The sequence below is a fragment of the Ochlerotatus camptorhynchus genome, unplaced genomic scaffold (genome assembly GCF_037179485.1).
Source record: "Ochlerotatus camptorhynchus isolate MF236.1 unplaced genomic scaffold, CSIRO-AGI_Acam_v1.1 ptg000633l, whole genome shotgun sequence".
NCBI lineage: Eukaryota > Metazoa > Arthropoda > Insecta > Diptera > Culicidae > Ochlerotatus > Ochlerotatus camptorhynchus.
The window spans coordinates 644,909-667,116 of record NW_027041112.1 but is presented as its reverse complement, the minus strand read 5'-3'; the positions used below and the strand labels follow the sequence as shown (position 1 = coordinate 667,116).

The 22,208-nt window shown below is 39.7% G+C and overlaps 2 protein-coding genes across 2 annotated transcripts in view; one reads left to right on the top strand and one right to left on the bottom strand.

Moving 5' to 3' along the window:
- The window catches only part of Atg1 (serine/threonine-protein kinase unc-51-like protein Atg1), a 162,516-nt gene that overhangs the window by 67,051 nt on the left and 73,257 nt on the right, over window positions 1–22,208 (bottom strand). The gene's annotated exons all lie outside the window — the stretch shown is intronic.
- On the top strand, window positions 10,285–19,698 carry LOC135714268 (leucine-rich repeat and transmembrane domain-containing protein 2). Its single transcript, XM_065237597.1, has 5 exons — window positions 10,285–10,819; window positions 16,651–16,883; window positions 16,957–17,465; window positions 17,645–17,876; window positions 17,947–19,698. The coding sequence occupies exons 1-5, from the start codon at window positions 10,770–10,772 to the stop codon at window positions 18,432–18,434; spliced, it is 1,512 nt and encodes a 503-aa protein (XP_065093669.1). The 5' UTR covers window positions 10,285–10,769; the 3' UTR covers window positions 18,435–19,698.

Here is a 22,208-nt window from a genome sequence, read left to right as displayed (position 1 = left end):
TTATGATCTCTAGAACAACTTTGCCGAATACAGTAACATTCCAGCTGGTCATGATCTCAAGATTTTCCATGTTGTAACCAATTAAGTCAAATCCCACCGTTTACACGGTTTCCATTCACATTTTCTCTATTATCCGCATTTTTTGGGCGCTAACTGTGATAAAAGTTTAACTTGTTTAGTTAAAAACAAGTTTTTTTTAAGAAATACCCGTTGATTCTATATCGATTGGTAGCTCGGCTGCAAAATGGCAATGGAAAACTCACACTGTTGTACAAAGTACAACGCGCGACTACTCGTGTTACAAAAGTTGGCGCGAGTAAAGGAGGGTTAATAACACGAAGAGCTATTTTCTAGATTTTTATTTGGAAGAAGTGTGAGTTCTTTTGCTACAGTTTTTCAATTGAAGTAGCTCCAGTATCAAGAAAGTACCCAAGACCGGACACAATCAACGAACTAAAAAATTACATGAGATGAATGGTTCCAAGATGAATTAAAGAATTAATGCCTGCACTTTGTGCTAACCGGGTTCACAAGATTAGTTGGGACAGCTTAGAGTACCTTGTTCAGTCTGTAGTACATCAAGTTCTGAACTCCAAACATTTTGGAGAACCTAATAAACAAAACATGATATTATGGGACTCCACGAAGGTTTTAACATTCAGTCGAGGCATCGGAGAATGCCTTGTTGACCAGTTCCACACCAAGTAACACATAAACATAGTTGCATGGATTTCAGAATTTTATTTATGCATACACACTCAGGTCTTTTTTTACATGGGGGATAGGGGTAAGAGGGGCATAGTGAACAGGTGGGGCATAGTGAGCATCCCGTGCACCGGCTTGGACTTCCGGCCGTTCGGAACAAATTGGTTGGTGGTAGGATCAATATCATAATGATGCAGCTGGAGATCCAGAGCCAAAGTGCGGAATGCTCACTATGCCCCACCTGTTCACTATGCCCCTCTTACCCCTATGTGCCGTGTAAAGCAAACCTACCAAGATTTTGATTTTTCACATGCTTAACTATAAAAAAAATGATTTTGATGCCAATCGTAATTATAGCATGGTCCATATAGGCATATTTGGAAAATATTTGTATTTACACCAACAATTTTGATTTTTTAAAGTATGCCATTCGATTATTTACATTTTTGCATCTCAAAACAACGAAAATCCTTCTGGGAAGGAAAGAGTTAAAATTCCCGTCTGATGGTTTGTTTTAGAATGGCACGTCAAACTATTTTTTTTTCCTTGATTTGTTTTCCGTTCATCTTGTTTTCCGCACTTTGTACCAAATGCTACCGACGCCAGGGAGGCAGCTCTTCCACCTGGACCTTACCTATCGACCCATCATCTCGTGGACCGGGGACCAACGGCTTTACTTCCCTTCCGAAGGAAGGCGTGATCAAAATCAGAAAATCCCGGCGGCGCCGACTGGGACTGAGCCCAGGCCTTTTGGGGTGATAGGCAATCACGCTTACCACTACATCACCAGCGCTGCTATCGTCAAACTTATTGTAAATTGGAAAATTGGCTATATGCACTTCTAATCAGGTTTATGTTCAGTCTTAATCAGCTTTCTAGTTAATTGCTTGCTGTGTGTGTGTGAGTACAATCCATCGCCATCTGTACCGGCAGAGTTTTTATGGAAGAAACTTATCTGCATTTTCTGTATGTCGAATGTGCAAATATTTTTAGCCCTGGAGATGGAAGGTGACAGCTCTATCGTACATCAAACGACCCAGCTTTCTAGTTAATTGCTTGCCATACGAAATTACTTCATCGCGTTTGATAAGGCTCTATCGTTCAATCAAAGATGTGCAATACAAACCTGAAAGAAAAAGAAAAGAGACAATTATTAGAACTGTTATCAATGATGATAGTGTGTGGGAGATTCTGTTTGAAAAAGGGTGTTTTATTCAGGATGGGTGTGTCTTTCTGTTACATGGATAATGTTGTTTTTTTTTTAATATTACTTCACTGACTATCTTCGAACCAGATCACTGACTGGAATTCTCCTGGTACGTACTTGTGCAAGATCTAGTTTCAGATATCAACTGCCATGGCCATGATCTTAACACGATGAAAATTTCACAAGTTACTCATCGAAGCGCAATCATAACAAAAGCTGTCAATAGTTTACGGCTGCAACCACTAACGGCGCTGTGGTGTATTGAAAATCACGTACAAATTAAATTTAAAACATTGTACATTTTTTGTAGTAGACTGATTTCAAAATGTACTGCCCTTAAAAGCACAACCAGGGTGTCTGCTCATATTTTGAATAAAAATACCTGAGTTTTCCATGATTTTCCAGGACTTTAACGGAAAATTACCAGACATTTATCGAAACCTTTTTATATATAGTACTAGCTTACACGGCAAACGACGTTTTTTATATAACCGTCGGGGCCCAACAAAAACAAAAAAGAATCTTGCAAATCCGTCCATCCGTTCCCGAGTTATAGCGTGACATACGAACACTGTTTCATTTTTATTTATAGAGAGAAGAAAGAAATTACGAATAATCATAATTTGAATTAAAATTAATTAATTTTCTACATTTTAAATGCTTTATTTTTTAACAGAAACACTGCTAATTTCAGTGGTATCCATTTGCAACAAAAGATTCATTCATGTATTATTTCCATGTGTAATTCATTTGCTATGGCAACATTTTATGTTAATAACAAACACGTGTAATGAATTGCTAATATTTCAAACGAAGAGAAGTCTAGTTCCAGGAGTCAAACACTTCTGTGAGTTTTTAATCTGGAATGCTTTTCATGGTCTTAATTGAAGATTTATTTTAATCTATCAGATTCCTAGAGAAATTTTCCAGGCATTATATCAAATTAAAAAAAAAAAAAACAAGTACCTTAATTTTGATTTTTTTTTAAATCTTATAGTTTAACGTTTCTTGTGTCCTCAAAAAAAAATCTATGTTGGCATCATCTTGTTACACTGAAAATAAAATTTCGTTTATACTATGTATGCGTTCGTTTACCCCACGAAACCATTCGTTGTTTTCTGCAACGAAATAAATTTGTACCATATAAGAAGCTAGATTCGTTAAAATTCGCAAAATTATATAGCTCGTAACATTCTTGTATTTTACGAAACGTTTCCACACTCACTACGAATGTTCCATGAAATTAATACGAATTATTCGTGTCTAAAAACCTATTGATTGAAAATAGTACGAAACATCCATATACACACAACACAACATGCGTACAATGTACGAATAACAGTACGTAGGGTTACGTAGGGTTAAATTGCGTTCAAAAATAGAATTTTGTTTTTAGTAGGCAAAATAAAAACTTTATTAATTTTTTTACACTAACTCACATAAAACATTTAGTTTTACTATAGAACCATTCCCGAAGCTGTAAAAAAGCTCTTCCTGTGGCAGCATGTCACCGATGATCGAAACCCGCTTCGGTTGACACACTTGAAACTGCTCCAACAGAAAGTATGTGAGGGCCTTCCCGACCGGTAGCAGGGTCCAGAATCTCGATCCTCGATGGGGGAATGAAGTATTCGATAGTGCATAGAATGGAGGAAGTCCAGGTTGTTGATCAGGTAGCACTTGATCACCATTAAGTTTACCAGTCATCTTCCGATGGAAGTCTGCCGCCTTTTCGTTTGAGAAACGATCGTCATGCTGTTCAATATGATAGAAAGATAATAATAGATCACAGATGAATACTATACGTTTATAAATTACTTACCCCATCTAGGACAGCGAACCACTAGTTTTGGAGATAATCCTCGAGTCGAGGGATTTCTGATATCAACCATCAATTAGACGATCCTACTCACTAGCCACTAATATTTTGATTACTTGTGCCTTCGTGCCACAAACGAATCCAATTCTAACAACAACGAGTGCATTCGTAATGTTTACGAATATCGCGCGTACAATAGCTAGTATGTACGAATGATTTCGTATTGTTCACGAATGCCGAATAATTTGCGTTAGCAGTGTATACATTCGTACGAAAGACGGTTCTTATATTGTGCGAACTTTGCGCAATATTGGCATTATAACTAATGACGTGCAATACGAATGTTTCCCTTAATTAAGGAAAAAATGGTTCTATCTACGAAACCCATTTATACGAAACGAGCGTGAGACAATTAACGAAAAAATATTTTCAGTGTACCCTTGGAACTCTTCATAGGATATCTTTAGATTTTTTTCAAGAATTTCTTTAGAATCATCTCAACATTTCCTCAGAGTGCGTCATTGAACTCTCTGGCATTCCCTTACAATTTGATCCTTAATGCACAACATATTTTCTATAGAATGCCCTTTGATTCACTCTGCATATCTCATAAAATTCTTAATAGGGTTCGCTGTATTACCAACCGGTGGAAATTAACGATTTTAAATTAGCTCACTACTTGACTAGCCTATTGGTCCCAAGCAAATCGATTAACGTACCCCATTCTAGTCAAAATTCTAGTACTACACAATGTTTGTTTTGATTCGTTTTGAAAGTTTGACAGATAAAATGAGGGGCTCGTGGATTTTCCTATGTTTCGAGGGGTGCATCGATTAGCTTGGGGCCGAAGATAGTATCAGAGCTGAGCCAAAAAGTTGAGCACGTTTCTTCGGGATCTACTAGTCTTAGAGTTACCTCTACGGTATTACCTACGAACACTTCAAAGAACTCTCCAGAAATAAACTATCTTCAGTATTCACTAATTATTTTCCTGAAATGTCCATGCTAAGATTTTTTTTATAAATTCCTCAGAATTCCCTATGAACTCTTCTTTGAAAATGATTACACGAATAGCCTTGAAATTCTCCTAGCTATTGCTTTAAACTTTACCTCAAAACACCGTATTCCTAAGAATTCCTATGGAATCAACCTCAGATTTTTTATTGAATTCCAGGGCTGCTAGTGGGTATGCGATATAATAGTAGTGATTTTAGTGACTATAATAACAAAAAAAAGTGACCAAATAATGACCATAAAACAATAAAAAAATGACCAACAGTGACATTTATTGATCGGAAACATATGGTTTCAAACTTTCGTTGATTGCAGTGAGCTGCTTTTCTGGAATCCACAATGTTTAAAACAGTCAAACACGAAGTTTGCTAGCCTTTCTCACTGCGTAAGTGCGTAGCAGCGGAGAAGAGAAGAAAGACACACACACTCACCCAGAAATAGCGAAAACGCACAAAGTGCAGCCATCGCATCGGCACAACGAGCGCACTAAGTGTAGGTTTGTAAATGAGAAACCCTGTAGAAAGTCAAAGTTCTCTTGGTTCTCTACTTCTTCATCTCCTCCTACGCATGCTATCGTGGTAAGCAAAGACGACAAAGAAGACATCAGTTGTCTTTTATAATTGATTCGCTTTCTGCACCGCACGGAGTGTGATTTTTCCCACCGCCTTTTTGTGCGCATTGCTTTCTCGAAGATAAGTTGAAAAAATGTGTGCGAAGCAAATGGGACAGTGGCGTCGCGTCCACATGTGCAACCTGTGCACGACACAGGTGTGAATAATTAAAAAAATGCGTGTAGATTTTTTTATAGATTTTTTGGTCACATTATAGCTGAACTACTTTACTCCAGATTACAAGTGACCATGAATAACTATTTTATAGTGTGGCTCAATTAAATCTTCGACCTTGGTTTGCTTCAAAAAGGTTCGGATGGTCTGCCTAATCCCTAATGCATTGATTTCTAAGCATATCGGTAACAATACCATGACAAAACTCATTAAATAGTGCACCTAAAAGAGAGCTTTTTTGGGTGGCGGGTGGCAAGTTTGTGAATGGACAATGCCTGATGTAAGCCAAGCAGACCTTCAATCACCTCTTGAAACATACCTGAAATTTTCCACAATACATGGCGGTTTGCACCACTAGTTGTAATTGAAACTTTCAGCAGTCACGCGTCAAACGGGAGCAACACGGAAACAGCAGTCTGGTACGCTTTGGATGTTATCATACTTGCAGACCAGTTTGAATGTGTGAGTTTAAATTAGAAGAACATTTGTGATGTATGGGTGCCCAAAGTGTGCATTTCTCGCTGTGCACTTGGATATCTGATTGCAGGCAAAGAGACTAATGGAGAAAGAGAGCGCAAAAGCTCGCTTTTACTCTCTTGTTAGTTGTAAATCTCTCAATTACCGATTGTTGCGCCGTTGCGCCTGTGAAAACTTATGAGTTTCCCCTGGTTCATTCTGATAGTGTTGTTCTGATAAATAAAGAGTTGATTAATTCAAGTTTGCTACCCAGAGGAGGTCATGAATTTTCTCTAGATTTTGACACTGTTTTGTATCAAAAAATGTTTTCGGAAGTGTTTGACGGATATTCTTCATTACACTTCAGTCGAAAGATTATAGGCCCTTCAAATGTTACGTTAGGTAGTGATTAATATAGTAATTGAGAATATGTCCCTCGAATTCATGAAGCTTCATAGCAAGGATGTGCTATGCATGTAAAAAGTTGTCATAAACATGTTTCATGATACTTTAAAATGAAACAATTGATGTAAGGAATCCATTCATTTTTTTCTTAAAATCGGAACCTACCTAACTAATAATAACCAAAGGCTTTAGTGAAGTAAAGGAGAAAAATCTATTCATATCTCTAAGGAAAGAATCCCAAAGGCTTGGTAGCCATCATAATGAAGTAATGAAATTAGGTTGCCTTTTTTCCTGCTTTATTTAAGCATTCCGCTAACAACCCAATTTCATTTCTTTCATTAGATTTGAATAGATTTTGCTCCTTTACTTTACTAAAACCTTTGGTTATTATTAGTTAGGTAGGTTCCGATTCTACACATTGTAGTTTTATTTTTATACCTGTGATCTTGACATTTTTACCTAGGGGATGAGTACTTAAGGGGGTTAGGTTTTTGATAAGTATTTAGTGGGAATGACACTGATGAATACTGCACATTGTAGTCGAAATACGTATCTGTCATGGATACCAACATTATTTAAGTGGAATTAAATGGAAGATAACCCTTTTTTGCAGTATTTCCTCACTTTGCACTTATCAGGGTGGCCAGTGAATTTTCATAAATTCTCGGTTTTCCCGGCTCAAATCTTAAAATTTCCCGTTTGTTAATATTCAACAAAAATTAAACTGTACGCATTTTTAAAAACGTGACCAACTGTAATTTGCGGGAAAAATAAAAGCAAAATTACAGACAGTATTTTTTAAACCTGAAAGTATAAATTCAACTCTATGAATGTCACTTAATGTATTCAAAACAAATCATTGATCATTCGGGATACTTTGAAAAATCAATTTCTAAAAAATAAACTTGATACAAATGAGAATTAGAGGATTGATAGGGATATCGGATAAAGAAAATGTGTCTTCACTCCGTTGTTGTAACATAAATATTAACCTTTCATTACTTGTGATGATGTACAAAGTTAAATACGAAAAAATATGTAAAATGTACTGAAGTTGGAACTCGCTCAACATGAAACTAAACATGGTTCATGAAATTTAATACTCACGTCCAATAGACCAATACTTGAAAAACATTATTAAAAGGTTATTTACTGAAAGGATTAAAAAAAAATGATTTAAGAAGATTCCCAAGATTCTGGGGCTTTGAATTTTTGTAGAGTCTATCAATAGAACTTTTATTCAAAATTTGTTATTAATAACAATCTTCGTGAGGCAAGATTTGGAGAAAACATAATTAAAATCATATAATCAAATTTGCAAAAAAAAAAATCATACTTATGAGTCGTGGAGTCATAATTGTCAAGGCTCTGAGACTTCGAAGCATTTTAAGGGTTATGAGAAATTATAGAACAATTGATAGAATCTTGCGGACAAACCCTGGGATTTTTAATAAAATTTAAAAGTATGCAAAGTGTTGATTTCAAACAAATATTGAGGAGGATTGCCACAACATTTTTAAAGGATAAGTTCTGAGCAGAATTCCAGAATTATTCTGACATGAAGTCCTTGGAGATTGTTAGATAAATTTGGAGGGATTTCTGTCGAGTAGAATGCAAGTTTTAAATTAAATTATTAGGTAATTTTTAAAGATTTCAAAGGGAGTTGTGAAAAAAAAACTGTAAGGAAAATTCTTATGTGATTCTGAGGAGATTTGTATGAGGATCGTGAGGAAAATTTCAGATGAATGTTAAGAAGAATGTGATGAATTATGTGAGAATTATGATGAGAATTCAATAAGACACAAAATTCTGGCGGTAAATTCAACCCTAGTGCGAAAGATTCATCACAGAGCTCCAACAAAATTTATTGCAAAAAATTGCAAATAATAAGAAAGGAATTCTTTGAAATACTCCAAGGGGTTTGGTTTTACAATAAAATTTCGAAAGATTATGCTGTAGAAAAAAGAAGCATCGAATAAATCTATATATTCTTCATGTACTCTTATGCCTGCTTTGAAGTTGTCTTGAGAACCATAAAAATACACGTTAATTACTATACAGTTTTAAGAAAGTTTTAATATAAGTTTTGACAACATCTTGTAGGGTGGGCCAAAATGAATTTATAATACAACACTTAGGTTGGAAGGTTTTATTACGGTATATGAGATAGTTAAGCTTTAAACCTGGTTTTAATTGATTGAACTTTAAGCTTTCTTCAAGAAGATAGTAAATTTAATATTGTTACTTGGGCTAGTAACTAAAAAGTGACCTTCTACCAGCCCTGGAATTCGTGCTAGAATTTCCTACATACGAGTACCTTAGAGTTTTCACAAGTTCCTTGGAAATTCACATCAAATTCATTCAGTAAAGCACATAAGCTTCAAAAGTTTCACAAGACCCTTATTTTTATCTGGATTCTGGAAACATATTCAATGACCGACGTCTTACATATTTAATTACGTTCCTGATTATTGAAAATTTAACCAAGCCTGATTTGATTAAGCCAACGTTTTCCCTTAGCTCAGTCGGTAAAGGCGCAGCTACAAAGCATGACCATGCTGGAGGTGGCTGGGTTCGATTCCCGGTCCGGTCTAGGAATTTTTCGGATTGGAAAATTTCTCGACTTCCCTGGGCATAGGAGTATGATTGGACTTGCCACACAATTATACCAATGCAAAAATGGTACAAGCATCGAAAGCTCTCAATTAATAACTGTGGAAGTGCATCTAGAACACTAAGTTGAGAGCACGCAATAAGCTATATGCAATATGCAATAAGCTTGAAATGCGAAGAATAAGAAGAAGAAGAAGAACGTTTTCAAAAAGTTTTCAAAGTTTAAAATCTGTATAAATTACACCCATCCGGGAAATGTAACATTCTATTATAGATTTGCATGAAAAGTATGCAGAATTTGCCATGTTTCGCGACACGAACAGATTCTGTAACGTGGTCGCCGTCAGGTTTTTTAAATAATTCTGCAATTTTTATGTTAGCTATTTTTTTTTTCGAACAAAGCTTGCTTCCCCAAATGCAATGCGTCTAGAAAATAATCTCGTGAATTTTTTAAACAAAAATATGCATTCTGGAAAGACTTGCTTGTACGCTGCAGAACTGCCATTACACTTGTTGTATGAAACATATGCATAGAAGTAATTAATCCAACATTACAATGGATGTACGAGAAATTTATTTTGCGTGGCTCAGAACTCCCAAAAAATCAATTCAAGTTTCAGGATTTATCTTGATAATGATTATGAATCCACTCCAAAATTATCAATGAGTGAATTACGAGGAATTCCAGGTTTCTCCGGGAAAATTCAAATTCCTTAATGAATCCAGGTTCTCCAGTTTTATCCAGGTAGTATACACCCTGATAATAGGATACACCCATATGAATAGGAAAATACGTGACAAAAACAATCAACCGCATGCTGAGAATAGGTGTCGGCGAAAATTCCCATTACTACCCTAACAAATCCAAACGGCTAATTCACTTGCACATTTTGCTATCATTTCAGACCGCATCAGTGTACACCACAATCGCAGCGACCGGTGTGTTGCACTTGAGATGAGAACGACTGCACGAGTTTCCCGAAATTGAATCGCATGACTTCAACCCAAAACGACCAAAGACCTAGAGAAAAGAAAAACAGTTCTCTGCGGCTGCCAAGTCAAACCAGCAAAATAATTTATGATCGGATTGGAATCGCCCTGCCGCTCGTATAATAATAATAATCGTTAATGAACAAAAATATAGGTACCCACCCAGTGGCGGCGGTGTGGTGCTAATAGGACACCACTGAATTGGTTTTCTTTCCAGAAGAAGCATTTGAGGGCGGAAAAACCTTTAAAGCTATAAAAGTGCCATTTGACTATTTTTCGTGGTTGGGAAAAAGGGAAGCAGTTGTATAGGAGTGCAATGAGTTGCACACCACCAAAGAGCAACGACGACGACACTGTGGAAAATCGACGGACAAAAGCGACGTCGCCGTGCTTGAGAGCGAGAGTGAGCAGCAGTAGTAGCGAGAGCTGCCACGGCTGAGGAGGCCTATCGTCGCGTGTAGCCGAGGAAAACGGCCTCAGTGTAGAGCCAGTAGTGCAGCAGAGCGGAGCTTACGGCGACGACACGCTGAACGACGGCGGTTGATCGAAAGCGGGTGGTGTGTGTGTACTACGAGGGAATTGTTCTGAAAGTGCATGATAAGAAGTGTGTTGGGTATAAATCAATTATTATTGATTCCAAACTCGGGGGAGTGTGATAAGCGGACAAAACTCTGACCCGGTTGGTTGCTGTCCGTGTTGGAAGAAGAGAAGAAAAGTGAAAGGGATTCGGGAAGATATCAGTTGAGAGTGAAATTAAGCAAAGTTGGGAGTTACAATGAAGCCTAGATTAGTGGCATGTGGATTAGCGTTGATACTGGCACTGAGGTGAGAATCTGGAAGTCACTAATCGGATTTGGAAGTGAGCCTGCCAGCTCGATTATTGGATGAGGATAAGCAGCATGAATGCGGAACGAGGTGGTGGTGTTAATGAACTCAACGGTACAAAGATTCGTTTGCTGGCGCATACTGATAATGAATAATGGTCCGGGGTGTTTCACGGCTACGGGTCATCAATTACGACACGTGACTGGCTTGTGCGTTGATGGACACCAGAGCTACCGGTATTGAACTGGATTGTTCAGTTACGCAATTGAGAGTTCCGATATCAAGGGGAGGGGGGGGGGGGGGCGATACTACTAATGAATAGCGTGCGGACAGCGCGGCTAACCGGGTCGAACGACCTTGACCGTAGTTGTAGTAGTAGCACGTAGCATAGAGCTGGCGGAAGTTTTGAAGGATTTTGAAAAGGTAGTCCACACACAATACAAGTCTGGTGCGATAATTAAGCACTGCTCAGAGAAAGTTCCTCCAAATTAGTACCACTAAAATGTCATCAAAGATCGTCGACCTCCCCATTTGGACTAGATATGTAGGTAATCCCAAAGTACAACAGTCATTGACATTTATGATTGGTTTGTGTTCGCCGGTAATGGGGAAAAGAGTGCAGATTCTGTCTGACTCTAATTAAAGATCTGCACCGCGGCGGGAGAGAGAGCACATATGCGTACCGGCCTTTCCTTTCCTTTGGATCGGATTAGTAGACGTCTGCCCAAGCAAAAAGAGCCCATCTGGATTGGTTTGGATACCAGTGCGGCTAGTTTTGCACTACACATACGTCTACGTACGTGCCGACGAAGTTACAAGAAGTCGAGAAAACGATGTGTAATGCTATAAAAATATACTTTCGGTTTTGCTGGGCTCAGAAGGTGGTGCTGCTGGTGGCGGACGCAGCCGGCGGCAGCGCGACTAGCGTCTGTTTGCAATTCAATTTCACTGACTTTCAACTCCGGGCATTGGGACGTTCATGAAGTCCTACCGCGACCGGCCATTTGGATGCCAGATTGTGTGTAAAAAAAATGGTATGTTATAATAAACAAGCATCGGCTAAAGAGCAAAAACCCACCCGGTTCGAAGAGGTACTTGCGAGCGAGAAACCAGGGCGGATGGAGGAGCTGTTGAATGTTTTTTTTTCTGGGCCTTTGCAGGTGATCGCGATGTTTTCGGTTGTTTGAAAAGAGCGATAGAAACTGACCCGAAAGGTGTTTCGAAATCTGTGTGGTTTGTGAATGGACTTGAATCAGACTTTGACGATTGGAGTAAACAGCTGATAAGGGTGCATGATTCAGAAAGCAAATGTGTGGTGTACCTGGTGAAACAGCATGTTTGATAGACAACTTAGGTTTGTCGAAATGAGTTCCACGAAAGACAACTGACTATGGGTATGACGATAGCAGTGACCCATTGGATACAGGACCTCGTAGTTGTAAAATTGCAGATATGAGACAAATACTCGATGACTAAGGCCTTTGTACGACATAACAATAGCCTGACTGAATTGGACAAGCGGATCTAAAAGTATAGCTGATTGTAACCCACTTTGGGAAATTTCATAAGATATTGTAAGATCAAAATAACGTTAGAACACGCTACAGTAACATTATGACCAGACAGTTCATAGTCATTACTAAGTTAAGTTAATGGGTCATTACTAAGACAGCAGCATTTTCTTGGGTCGAATTTGATTCTGCGTACGAATTCTTCATTTTTTTAACTGCTTTGACAATTTCCTCAAAACTGTTTACAGGATTTTCTTATATAATTCTCAAGCATTTCCTTTTGATCATTTCTCTTCATAGAGTTTATTTCAGAATTCTTTTAAAATAAGTTTGAAAATCTTTCTGGAAGTCCCTAAAATATGTATTTATAACACTCTAGAAATGCTTTGAGCATTGAGCATGAGCATGAAACTCATCATCGAAGCTTCCTTTCATAATTCTACTTAAACCCCACTTCGAATTATCAAGCAATTAACTTCAGAATTGTCTTGGAATTTTGATCCGAATTATCTTGGAGTTCTCCTCTAAATTCTTCTGAAATTTTGCATAGAAATTTACTTACAAATTCGATGCCCTTGGAACTATCTTCGGAAGCCCATCAAAGTTAAGCCCAGAATTCCTATGGGATTGTAGTCTCAATTTTTTTTCCCTTGGTATTTTTTACGGATTCTGGAATCTTCTGCACAATCGAATTTTTTACTGAGCTACTTAAAAATTGTATTCACACAAGTGACTTGTAGTTAAAGTCTAAAATATCTATATTTCCAAAACTCCCTTTAATCTTCTCTGAAATACCTTGGTGTTATCCCTGAAATTAATCCTAAAATATTCTCAAAATTTCTTCGAAAAAAAATCTAGTCTTAAAATTTTTCAAAGGTCCAAAACCTAATTTTTTTTTCTGAAGAATAGATGACGTAGATTTGTTTTTCTCGGTTTTCCCGATTTTAGGGTTCACTGGTCAACCTACAATAACCTTAAAACTGTGAATCAGCTCAGAAACAGCCTAAATTTGCTAAAATAGTTTGAAAACACCTTTCCTTCGGAAAGAGTAACACCGGAATTCATACAGTAGTCATCTGTTCGTCGTCTTTCGTTAGCAATTATGTATTAAAAATCTTCAAACTTAAGCGAAAACTGAAGCCAAAATTAACACGATTTTTACCCAAGAGGAGAAACATGGCTAGCAAAACAGCACTGACTGCTTTCTCACCCCAATGGGTCTAGGTTCAATCCCAGCCGAGGTCGGTGGAATTTGTCTGAAGCATACAAATCTCGGGTTACGTCTTCCTTCGGAAGGGAAGTAAAGCCGTTGGTCCCGGCCCATGTGTGTTTGAATGGGTGCGATATCCTACGCAGGTGTGGAAGCTGCCTTCCTGCACATTCGATTGCCGTCAATGGATGGCAATTGATGTCCATCGGTGATTGGCACTAGATTGCGGAACAGAGACCGACGTTAAATAAAGGAATACTGATTTAAGTGAGATCTGGTGAAACAACGGTTGAACAGTGGGGATAAAACTGTCAAATGGATTGACCGTATGTGATTGACGAAAGTGTACATGAGATGCAGACTGGTATTTGTGCTAGAACATATGTCCTATTCGTATGATATCTTTCTTTGGAATAATCACTGAGATGCATTACAGATTGTACGGACCATCATAAATCAAGTTTATGCCATTTTCCGTAAACAACCTTAAAGAAAACAGAAGAACTGCACGATCAGAAAACTAACTCTTATTTCTGAGAGTGCAACCAGCCAGCTTAACAATCATCGTAGAACCCATCGAGTTAATAGGCGAAGCGGTTTGAACTATGAAGTCGAGGTATACAAACTCGGAGGTCAGGGAGTGAAATTTTAGCGTCCAAATGGTCCAAAATTCGATTAGGTATTCAGTTTGGGGCTTCTTTTAGGTACTAGAAGTATTAAAACCAGCAGAATGGTGCTTTAATTAACACCACGGCCTCGATATTGTTATAGACAACCGAAAAATAGAAGGCTAACACATAGCTCAATGGATTTTTAGGCGAATTCACTTTCAGAAAAGTTAGTGTAGGTACTCGATTTGATATTTGTCAAATTACTTAAGCGCCCAATTACTTTTTGGCTATGGATACATTTATTCAATAATTAGGAAACTGGTAATTTGACCTAATTATTAAAATAATTTTTGAATTGTCATGCTATTATGGCTTGTTGCGAACTGTTCGCCCGTATCAGGAATTGGGATACCGATGTAAAAAAATGGACACCTAAACCAAAGTGCTAATTGACAGCATTTTAGCGTATGCCTCGTGAGCAATGCATCAAAGAATACTGATCATTCGTCATAGCAAATATAATCGTATCGACATATGTACAATCATTGATTTGATTTTATTCAAAATTAGGCTTCTTAACATTTTATAAAGACTATGTGCATAGCGAAATGAGCACATCTTTGAATCTAAATTTGGATCTTCATCAGTTGATGGTCAAATGGAGACGACAGAGTAGCTAGTCTTCTTGACATGCCATCTTCGCTTTCTAGAAAAATATAGTTCTGTTCCAATGACGGGCTGTCCGATCAATCCGAGATTTGGTCAATTTACGGTAAATCATCGATTTAGTTGATTTGGCCAATGGATAGGTTGGTAATCTAGCACGAACTTGTTGTTGGATCAAAATATTGACCACAATTTAACAGCATGTGATGGAGCACGCCGAGCTACACTGATTTGATGTTTTGATAAAATTGGTGAAATGTCAATTCAAGTTTGAAACGTTATAAAATGTGTTAACCTTTGAAAGACCTTGTTCTATAACTCGATGGTCCCTTCAATATCGAGTTGTAGAGATTTCACTGTATTTCCGAAGATTCTGACAAAGTTTAATCCCCTTTGGAGCTGGCTACGTAGGTTCCGCAAATTAAAGAACCTTCAAGCACCAATATTGCTTCCCGAATCGTTCGGTGGGAATTTCTACTACGCTTGTTACATCAATATAGAAACAACAAAACAATCCTCAGCTACCTCGCAGCGTACTGATAACACCGCTGACCTAGTCGTTATTCGTTTTACTTGGGAAAAAAAAGAAATCAACGCATAAAGGCCAGCTTAGGTACATACATAAAGAACACACAAACACGCTCCGGCAGCTACTTAATTCAATTATTCGAAAAAATAGAACCAGCTACTTGGAAGAGCGCCGACCGCGCGCGTTGGGGCCAAACTTTCCCAAGCCGGTCGGTGCTGGTGTGGCCCGTTCAATCAAAGCATACAAATTCAAATTCAAAACAAGCCGCGCTCGAGTTGTCGCGAGCCTGTCACGATCCACGACGACGACGGTTAAGGTAGCCAGCCACGGGAACGTAATTCAATTGTGGAGATTTACCGCTTCTTCTTTGATTGGTCGGTCATACGCACCGTGGCGGGTATTGTGCGATTCGCACGGCGAACCTTGAATCTCTAGGAGTCGCTTTATTTACATGGCGGATCGAGCAAACAACGTCCAAGGAGTAAACACGTGACGTCACGTCACATAATCACGGGCCACGATAATAAATAAAGAGCCAAACCGCAATATCGGTCCCGTGTAGCGTCGTCGAAATCGACGATAAAAATAAACAGGGCGATTACAGCTCGAGGGGGAATTGATGAAGGGGATATAAATTAGGTGCTGACGAAAGCGGTTTCATCTTTGAACCCATCGAGTAAATAGGCAAAACGGTTTGAATAATGAAGCCAGTGGGAACATATCAGCCGAGTTATACCAATTTTGAGGTCATGGAGTGCAATTTTACCGTCGAACTGGTCGAAATGTGCTTAGGTATTCAGTTTGGGGTGCCTTCTAAGTGCCTTAAGTATTAGAACAGGCGGAATGGCACTTTGAGAAACGGAACGGCCTCGATGTTGTAACTGACAATCGAAGGATCTTATCAAAAAGATGACTTGAAACTGGAAGTGAAATTCCTTGTTCAGTATCGTACGATACGTAACATACAATCTATCAAGCACGAGTAGAATTGATTACAGGCTTGCATTTCCAAGTAACAATCGAATCTGACGTCAACCGGTGCACGGCGTTATTGGCACCAATCAAATTGAACTTATCATTTTTGTTCGACGAAGGTTCAAAGTTCCGTCCCCTAGCGCGACTGTATTCGGTAATTACTGTTTCCATCAACGCACACCCATCCATTCATCCAACTAGCAGCGCAGGGCAGTCTCACTTCCAAAATCTCAACTGAACCCGAAAGGAACCATCAGCTCGGCGTGTCAGACATGAATTAATCAATTTTCTATTTACCACCCCCAACCACCGACCCGTATTTGTTATAGCATCTGTTTACCGGCTGCCTTGGCCGCCAGTAGTGACGATGACAGCGATTACCACTACGACGACGAGTACGACGAAGAGTATGACGACAACTACGACGATGGCGACCAGGGTTCGCTTGACAGTGACAAATCGATGCCGGCAAGTACCCGGAGTCCTGCGACAACTACGACTAGCACCATCACTACGACTGGTCGGACAACGGCAGCACCGCTCTGGAGCGACGAAGATGATGGTAGGTGGCTTCCCAGAGAGGTTATTAATGATACGATGCATTATAGGGTTTTTTTTTTCTATCGGTTTTCCAGTTCGCGAGGACTACCCCTGTCCACGGGATTGCTCCTGTGAAGATGGAACGAAGTTCCTCAACTGTTCCCAGCGGTCACTGCTAGAGATTCCAACGGATTTGCCGAAGAATGTGATCCGGTTGGATTTGAGCGGGAACAACATAAAACGCATTCCGGTGGAAGCGTTCCAGAATTGTACCGACGTACGAGAGATCCTGTTGGATCGGAACGTGATCGAGGAGATTGACAAGGAGGTTTTCATGAACATGGCACATTTGGACGTACTGGGGTTGGCGGGTAATCAGCTGAGTCATCTGGCGACGGACACCTTTGTGGAAGCACAATCGCTGAGGAGGTTGGTGCTCAGTGAGAATCCGTTGGTGATTTCGGACGAGGGGCCATTCTTGGAGCAGGAAGATTTGGAGGAACTGGAACTGGCACGGTGTAACCTGACCGAGTTGACACGGGATGCATTTACCGGGATGGGTGGACTCAAGTGGCTGAATTTGGCCGGGAATGAGTTCGATGAGGTGAGTTGAAATTTTGTGGTCGTGCATCACATTTTCAGCGCTTCCACGCGCTATGTAACGTTCAGTTAAGCAGTTTTGCACATTTGTAAGATACCTTAGCCATTAGAGTCCGAAAAGACTAGTACAACAAGTGACATTAACGCGTCGATTTGAAATATGTTATTTTTTTTTCAATTCAGGATATCAGTACCGACGTGTTCGAACCGTTGGAAAATCTACAACGGTTAAACTTGCCACCGCTTTCGGAGGACGCCGTGCGGGAACTATGCGATGTGGTGAAATCTATCGACGTTGTGGACATCACAACCCACAACATCAGCTGCTTCTACCTAGCGTCGGAAACTTCCTATGAGGAAAGCATCATCACGCATCCTCCGATCACTCCCGAACCGAAAAGGGAACCCACCGAAGGTGAGAAACTTCTTTCAAGCTTGATTTAGATCCTTCCAGGAATTTCATTTTCTCGTGTCAATTCTTTCAGACTCTGACGACAGCATACAGAGCAAACCGACCAAACCGGCAAAGAAAGTGATCCAAAAGGAGAATGAAATCGATTCGGATCAGGAACAATCCAAGAGCACACCTGCTCCTCCTCCGAAATCCATACTGCCAGTAAGAAAATCAACCAGCACAAGCGACATCACCACCACGACGACAAACGCTGCTCCGACAGCCAGCGGTCCATCGTCAGCTTCCATCACTCACTCTGCGGACGATCCCAGCTCCAAAGATGACGTCAAGAAGGAAACCACTCCGGAACAGGACAACCAATCCCTGCTAGCTTCCATCAGTTCCGATACCATGAAACAACTGCTGATGGGAATCATCGGAGTCGCGCTCCTGGTCCTGCTGATCGGTATCATATGCCGGCAAACGGGCATCAAGAACAAACTGTGCGGCTCCAAGCGAAGACCGGCCCCGACGGATCAGGTGCGACCGGCCGAGGAGGTACCGCTGAACAAAGTCTAGTTTGGAGTCTTTGAATTCCATCAACCGCTCCGTGTGTGATATTACTTAAAAAGTATTAGATTACGACGACGAGTGTGTCCCTTGTCCGGTGCTTATGACACCCAAGGCTGAAACCTTACTCAGCACAATGCGGTATGAATATTCGTAGAGATTTGCCAAGCAAATACTCTCTGCACGCGGACCAACAATATTTTTCGTGCATAAAACAAATACAAATATACACACACACAAACATACAAAGAAATAGAAAACGCATTTAGTACGGGACAGTCGAAACCATAGAGCAACAACGATGGCGTAATTTCAGCCGGGAATTGCGACAGTCGTACGTGAATAATTGCGGACAGGTAAAAAGTAATCCCCAACCCCTCTTTGTGTGGGGAAAAAAATATCTGAGGGAACAAGTACACCACACGACAGAAAGCGAGTGCTTTTTTTTGTAAATATAGTTTGTAGTAGCGGACGAGTAACGTGAGGTGTGAATCGGTGTGACACATCGCCTGATAGTTGAAGGTTGCGGTGACGAATGAATGAATGAGAAGTTCTTTAGATTGTAACTAGGTTAAGTAGACATCCACACTCACACGGCTCTAGGGTAGGTGGAACATTCCTTTTTTTCGAAGAAGATAAAAACGATTTCGTAGCAATTCTGATAAGAGATAGAGGGTGAGGTAGCACGTGGAAATAACTCTTTTGTGTGTAAGCTAATTACGATTGTGAGTAAAGAGAACCAAAAATTTTACCTTTAATATAGCACTTCGTTCTACACAGAACGCTATTGTATTGAAACCGATAAACACACCTTTTGTATACGCGTTAGATCAAATATTGATACACAGAAGCAGTAGACCATCCCATGTAGGCAATTTACCTAGAAACCGTAGCCTTTAAGGTAGTCAATGCACCAATGGACAACGGAAGTGTTCTCCAGTCGGTTCGAAGTTAGATTACACATTTTGTAACACTTGCAAGTTCTCTTTGGCGTGCTAAAAAGGTGCATCGAGTCAGCTTCATCACGGTAGTAAGTAATAATTAGTAGGCAACTGTCAATTTTACCACTTTATGGAAACTGATTTAAGGCAACAAATAAATACTAGCCATTGAAGTAGATTGTGCGGGAAAGGTTGTTTCATTTCACTGAATGATTAGCGAGATTTAAAAACTTGCATGCAAGTAGTTAGGCTTGCAGTTTGCAATCAATATTGCTTCGAAGACCTTTGATTGCATACCCATCAGGCGTTGAGTTCAAAATCTGCCGATTTAACGATGTCAAGGTCAGAACCCTCTTCCTAATATAATTATCAACCGATAATGATTTTCCGAACGACGACGTTCTCTAACTAGCAACGCTAGAAATCAACAACAAATGAATCCGGTTTCAGCAAACACAAACCATCTGCTAATGGGGATAAGTGACCGATCTCATGGACACCCTGCCCAGACGGAGAAATCGCGCACCGATCGATCACGTTATGGCGCAGCCGCCCGCTTCATATTCCACGTGAAGATCGCGATGACGGCTGACTTTTTCCTCGCACGCGCTCCATGTGTTTGGTAAACAAAAGCGACACCCTACCCTACACACTTAGAAATAACTAATTTTACACGTGACGGAATCTATCTTTGACATAAAAGTGCTTAAGTGCTTCGAGACTGAAAAGTTCGTTGCTCGACGAAAAGTACGTTTTATTAAGCTATATTTCACGTCTGTTATGACTCAAATTTATGTCTCTCAGAGCACCTAAATTTACATGAATTTTTCTAAGTGTGTAGCCTGCCTGTCTAGTGCTAAAAGTGAGTCTCACTTTCCTTATGGTTTGTATAGGTTCAAATCGCGGAGCCAGACGACGAACGTTAAGTCTCAGTCCGAGTGGCTAATAATGTAAACAAAAACAAATGGCTGTGAGCGAGGTAGTTTGGTAAACAACGGGCGGCGTGAAATTTTCAAGTGACTTCTGGCTTTGTTTAAATTTTAGCTTACCGCATGGTTCTATGATTTGCGCGATTCGGAAATCGTGTGGATCAATCGTGAGAGGAAGATGAAGGATTTTGTTGTTGCTGAAACCAGTTTTGATTCTTGTTACTGATACTGAAGTCTGCAGAGTAGTTGAAGGACTCGTTTAAAAATATATCAGAAATATAATGAGAGAGAGAAGGATTAGTAATTTCCGTTTAATTCGACTACCTTATTTGCTTATCCTTGACAGATACGCGTATATAAGCAAATAAGGTAGTGGAATTAAATGGAAATTACTAATCCTTCACTCTCTCATTAGACAGGTATTCCACTAAGACTTCATCAGGATTTATCAGAAATATTTCAACGTTCATTTATTGCTAATTTACGCCTGATCAGCACCGTACTCAGCAGGTGGCGAAAATGGCGTTTGGTACGTAGCGTGACACGATGACACCAAGGGCGAATGGTTTGGATGTCACCCCCTAACAACCCCATCAAATACTAATCCGCGTCAAATAAAAAGCTATTGCTTAAAAATACCATGTGTACGACTACTACATGACATATCAAGCTTATTGCTTATAGCATAATAGCTTCTTACCTGCTCTCAACTTTGTGTTCTTTGAGGCACTTCCACATTTTCGCTGAGAGCTTTCTATGCTTGTACCATCCTATGCCCAAGGCAGTCTAAAAATATTTCAAACCCGATAAATGAATAGACCGGACGGGAATCGAACCCAGCCGCCTCCAACATGGACTTGCTTCGTATCTGCACCATTACCTGATTGAGCTAAGGGAGTATCGTTTGTATCAATTGAAACAAAAATGGTGGGGTTCTGTACACTACGTTAAGCTGTTTGGTTAACTTCTCGTGCATTTTTCTTGGTGAAAAAGTGATTTCCCTATCACAGATTACAGATTTCAGTACCAAACACTGACGGTACCTCTAATTATGCTTTTAGATTAGCATTGTAAGTCCCTCCTACATGAAGAATTATGCTATGGCACGACTTGCCTTATAAGTATTTTGGCCAACAATTATTATTATTATTATTTAGCTTTATTTATGAGGCTTTCAGCCTTAGGCTGGTTCGCCTCCAGAACCAACAATTATTCCGTCTCATGTCAGGAAAAAGAAGATAAAACTACTACAGTACTTTCCCGTTTTTGTCAGCCCCATCTGAAATTTTAAGCTGACAAAACGGGAAGTTGACAAAATCGGGAAATTTTCTTTTTCAATATTTTAACCATCAATTATTTATCCACTATTAATGGAATAACTGATATCTGTTTTCTATTCTTACAACAAAGGGTAAACCAAACGTATCGAAAAGTTTGCGTACGGTTTGTTGAGCCGGTTCGTACTGTTCGGTTTCCTTAAATTCCACTTGGTTTTCAGCGCTGCAACAAAGGCTGAACCTCCATATCTCAGTATCAACGTAAATATACTAGCCCGAAGCCGTCTCTTGCTACTGCTTGGTCCCGAGATGTTCGGTATGATTCTGGCTACCGCGTTGATGACCTTCGCTGCATTCTCGTAGGCGTATTCAACGTGGCTATTGAAGCCAAACTGTCGTCGACCATCACTCTCAGGCATTTCAACACGCACTTCTAGTTTATTGCGTGCTCCCCAACGGTAATTTCCAACCGCTGCAGCGCTTTAAAATTACTGATCAATACCACCTCGCTTTTGTTGTGGGCTATCTGCAGCCTCGGTCGCCAACATTTCCATCTATTCCAGCATCTTGCCTGTTACCGTAAGACGACGTCGTTCGCAAAGCCAACGATCTCAACTAGTTTTGGTAGCTTCAGCG

Bases quoted from the DNA above. Each gene is read 5' to 3' on its own strand.
- LOC135714268 (XM_065237597.1), top strand. From the start codon at position 10,770: ATGAAGCCTAGATTAGTGGCATGTGGATTAGCGTTGATACTGGCACTG. The intron at 10,820-16,650 runs GTGAGAATCTGG...TATTTGTTATAG, and splicing joins GCGTTGATACTGGCACTGAG to CATCTGTTTACCGGCTGCCT. The intron at 16,884-16,956 runs GTAGGTGGCTTC...TCGGTTTTCCAG, and splicing joins CTGGAGCGACGAAGATGATG to TTCGCGAGGACTACCCCTGT.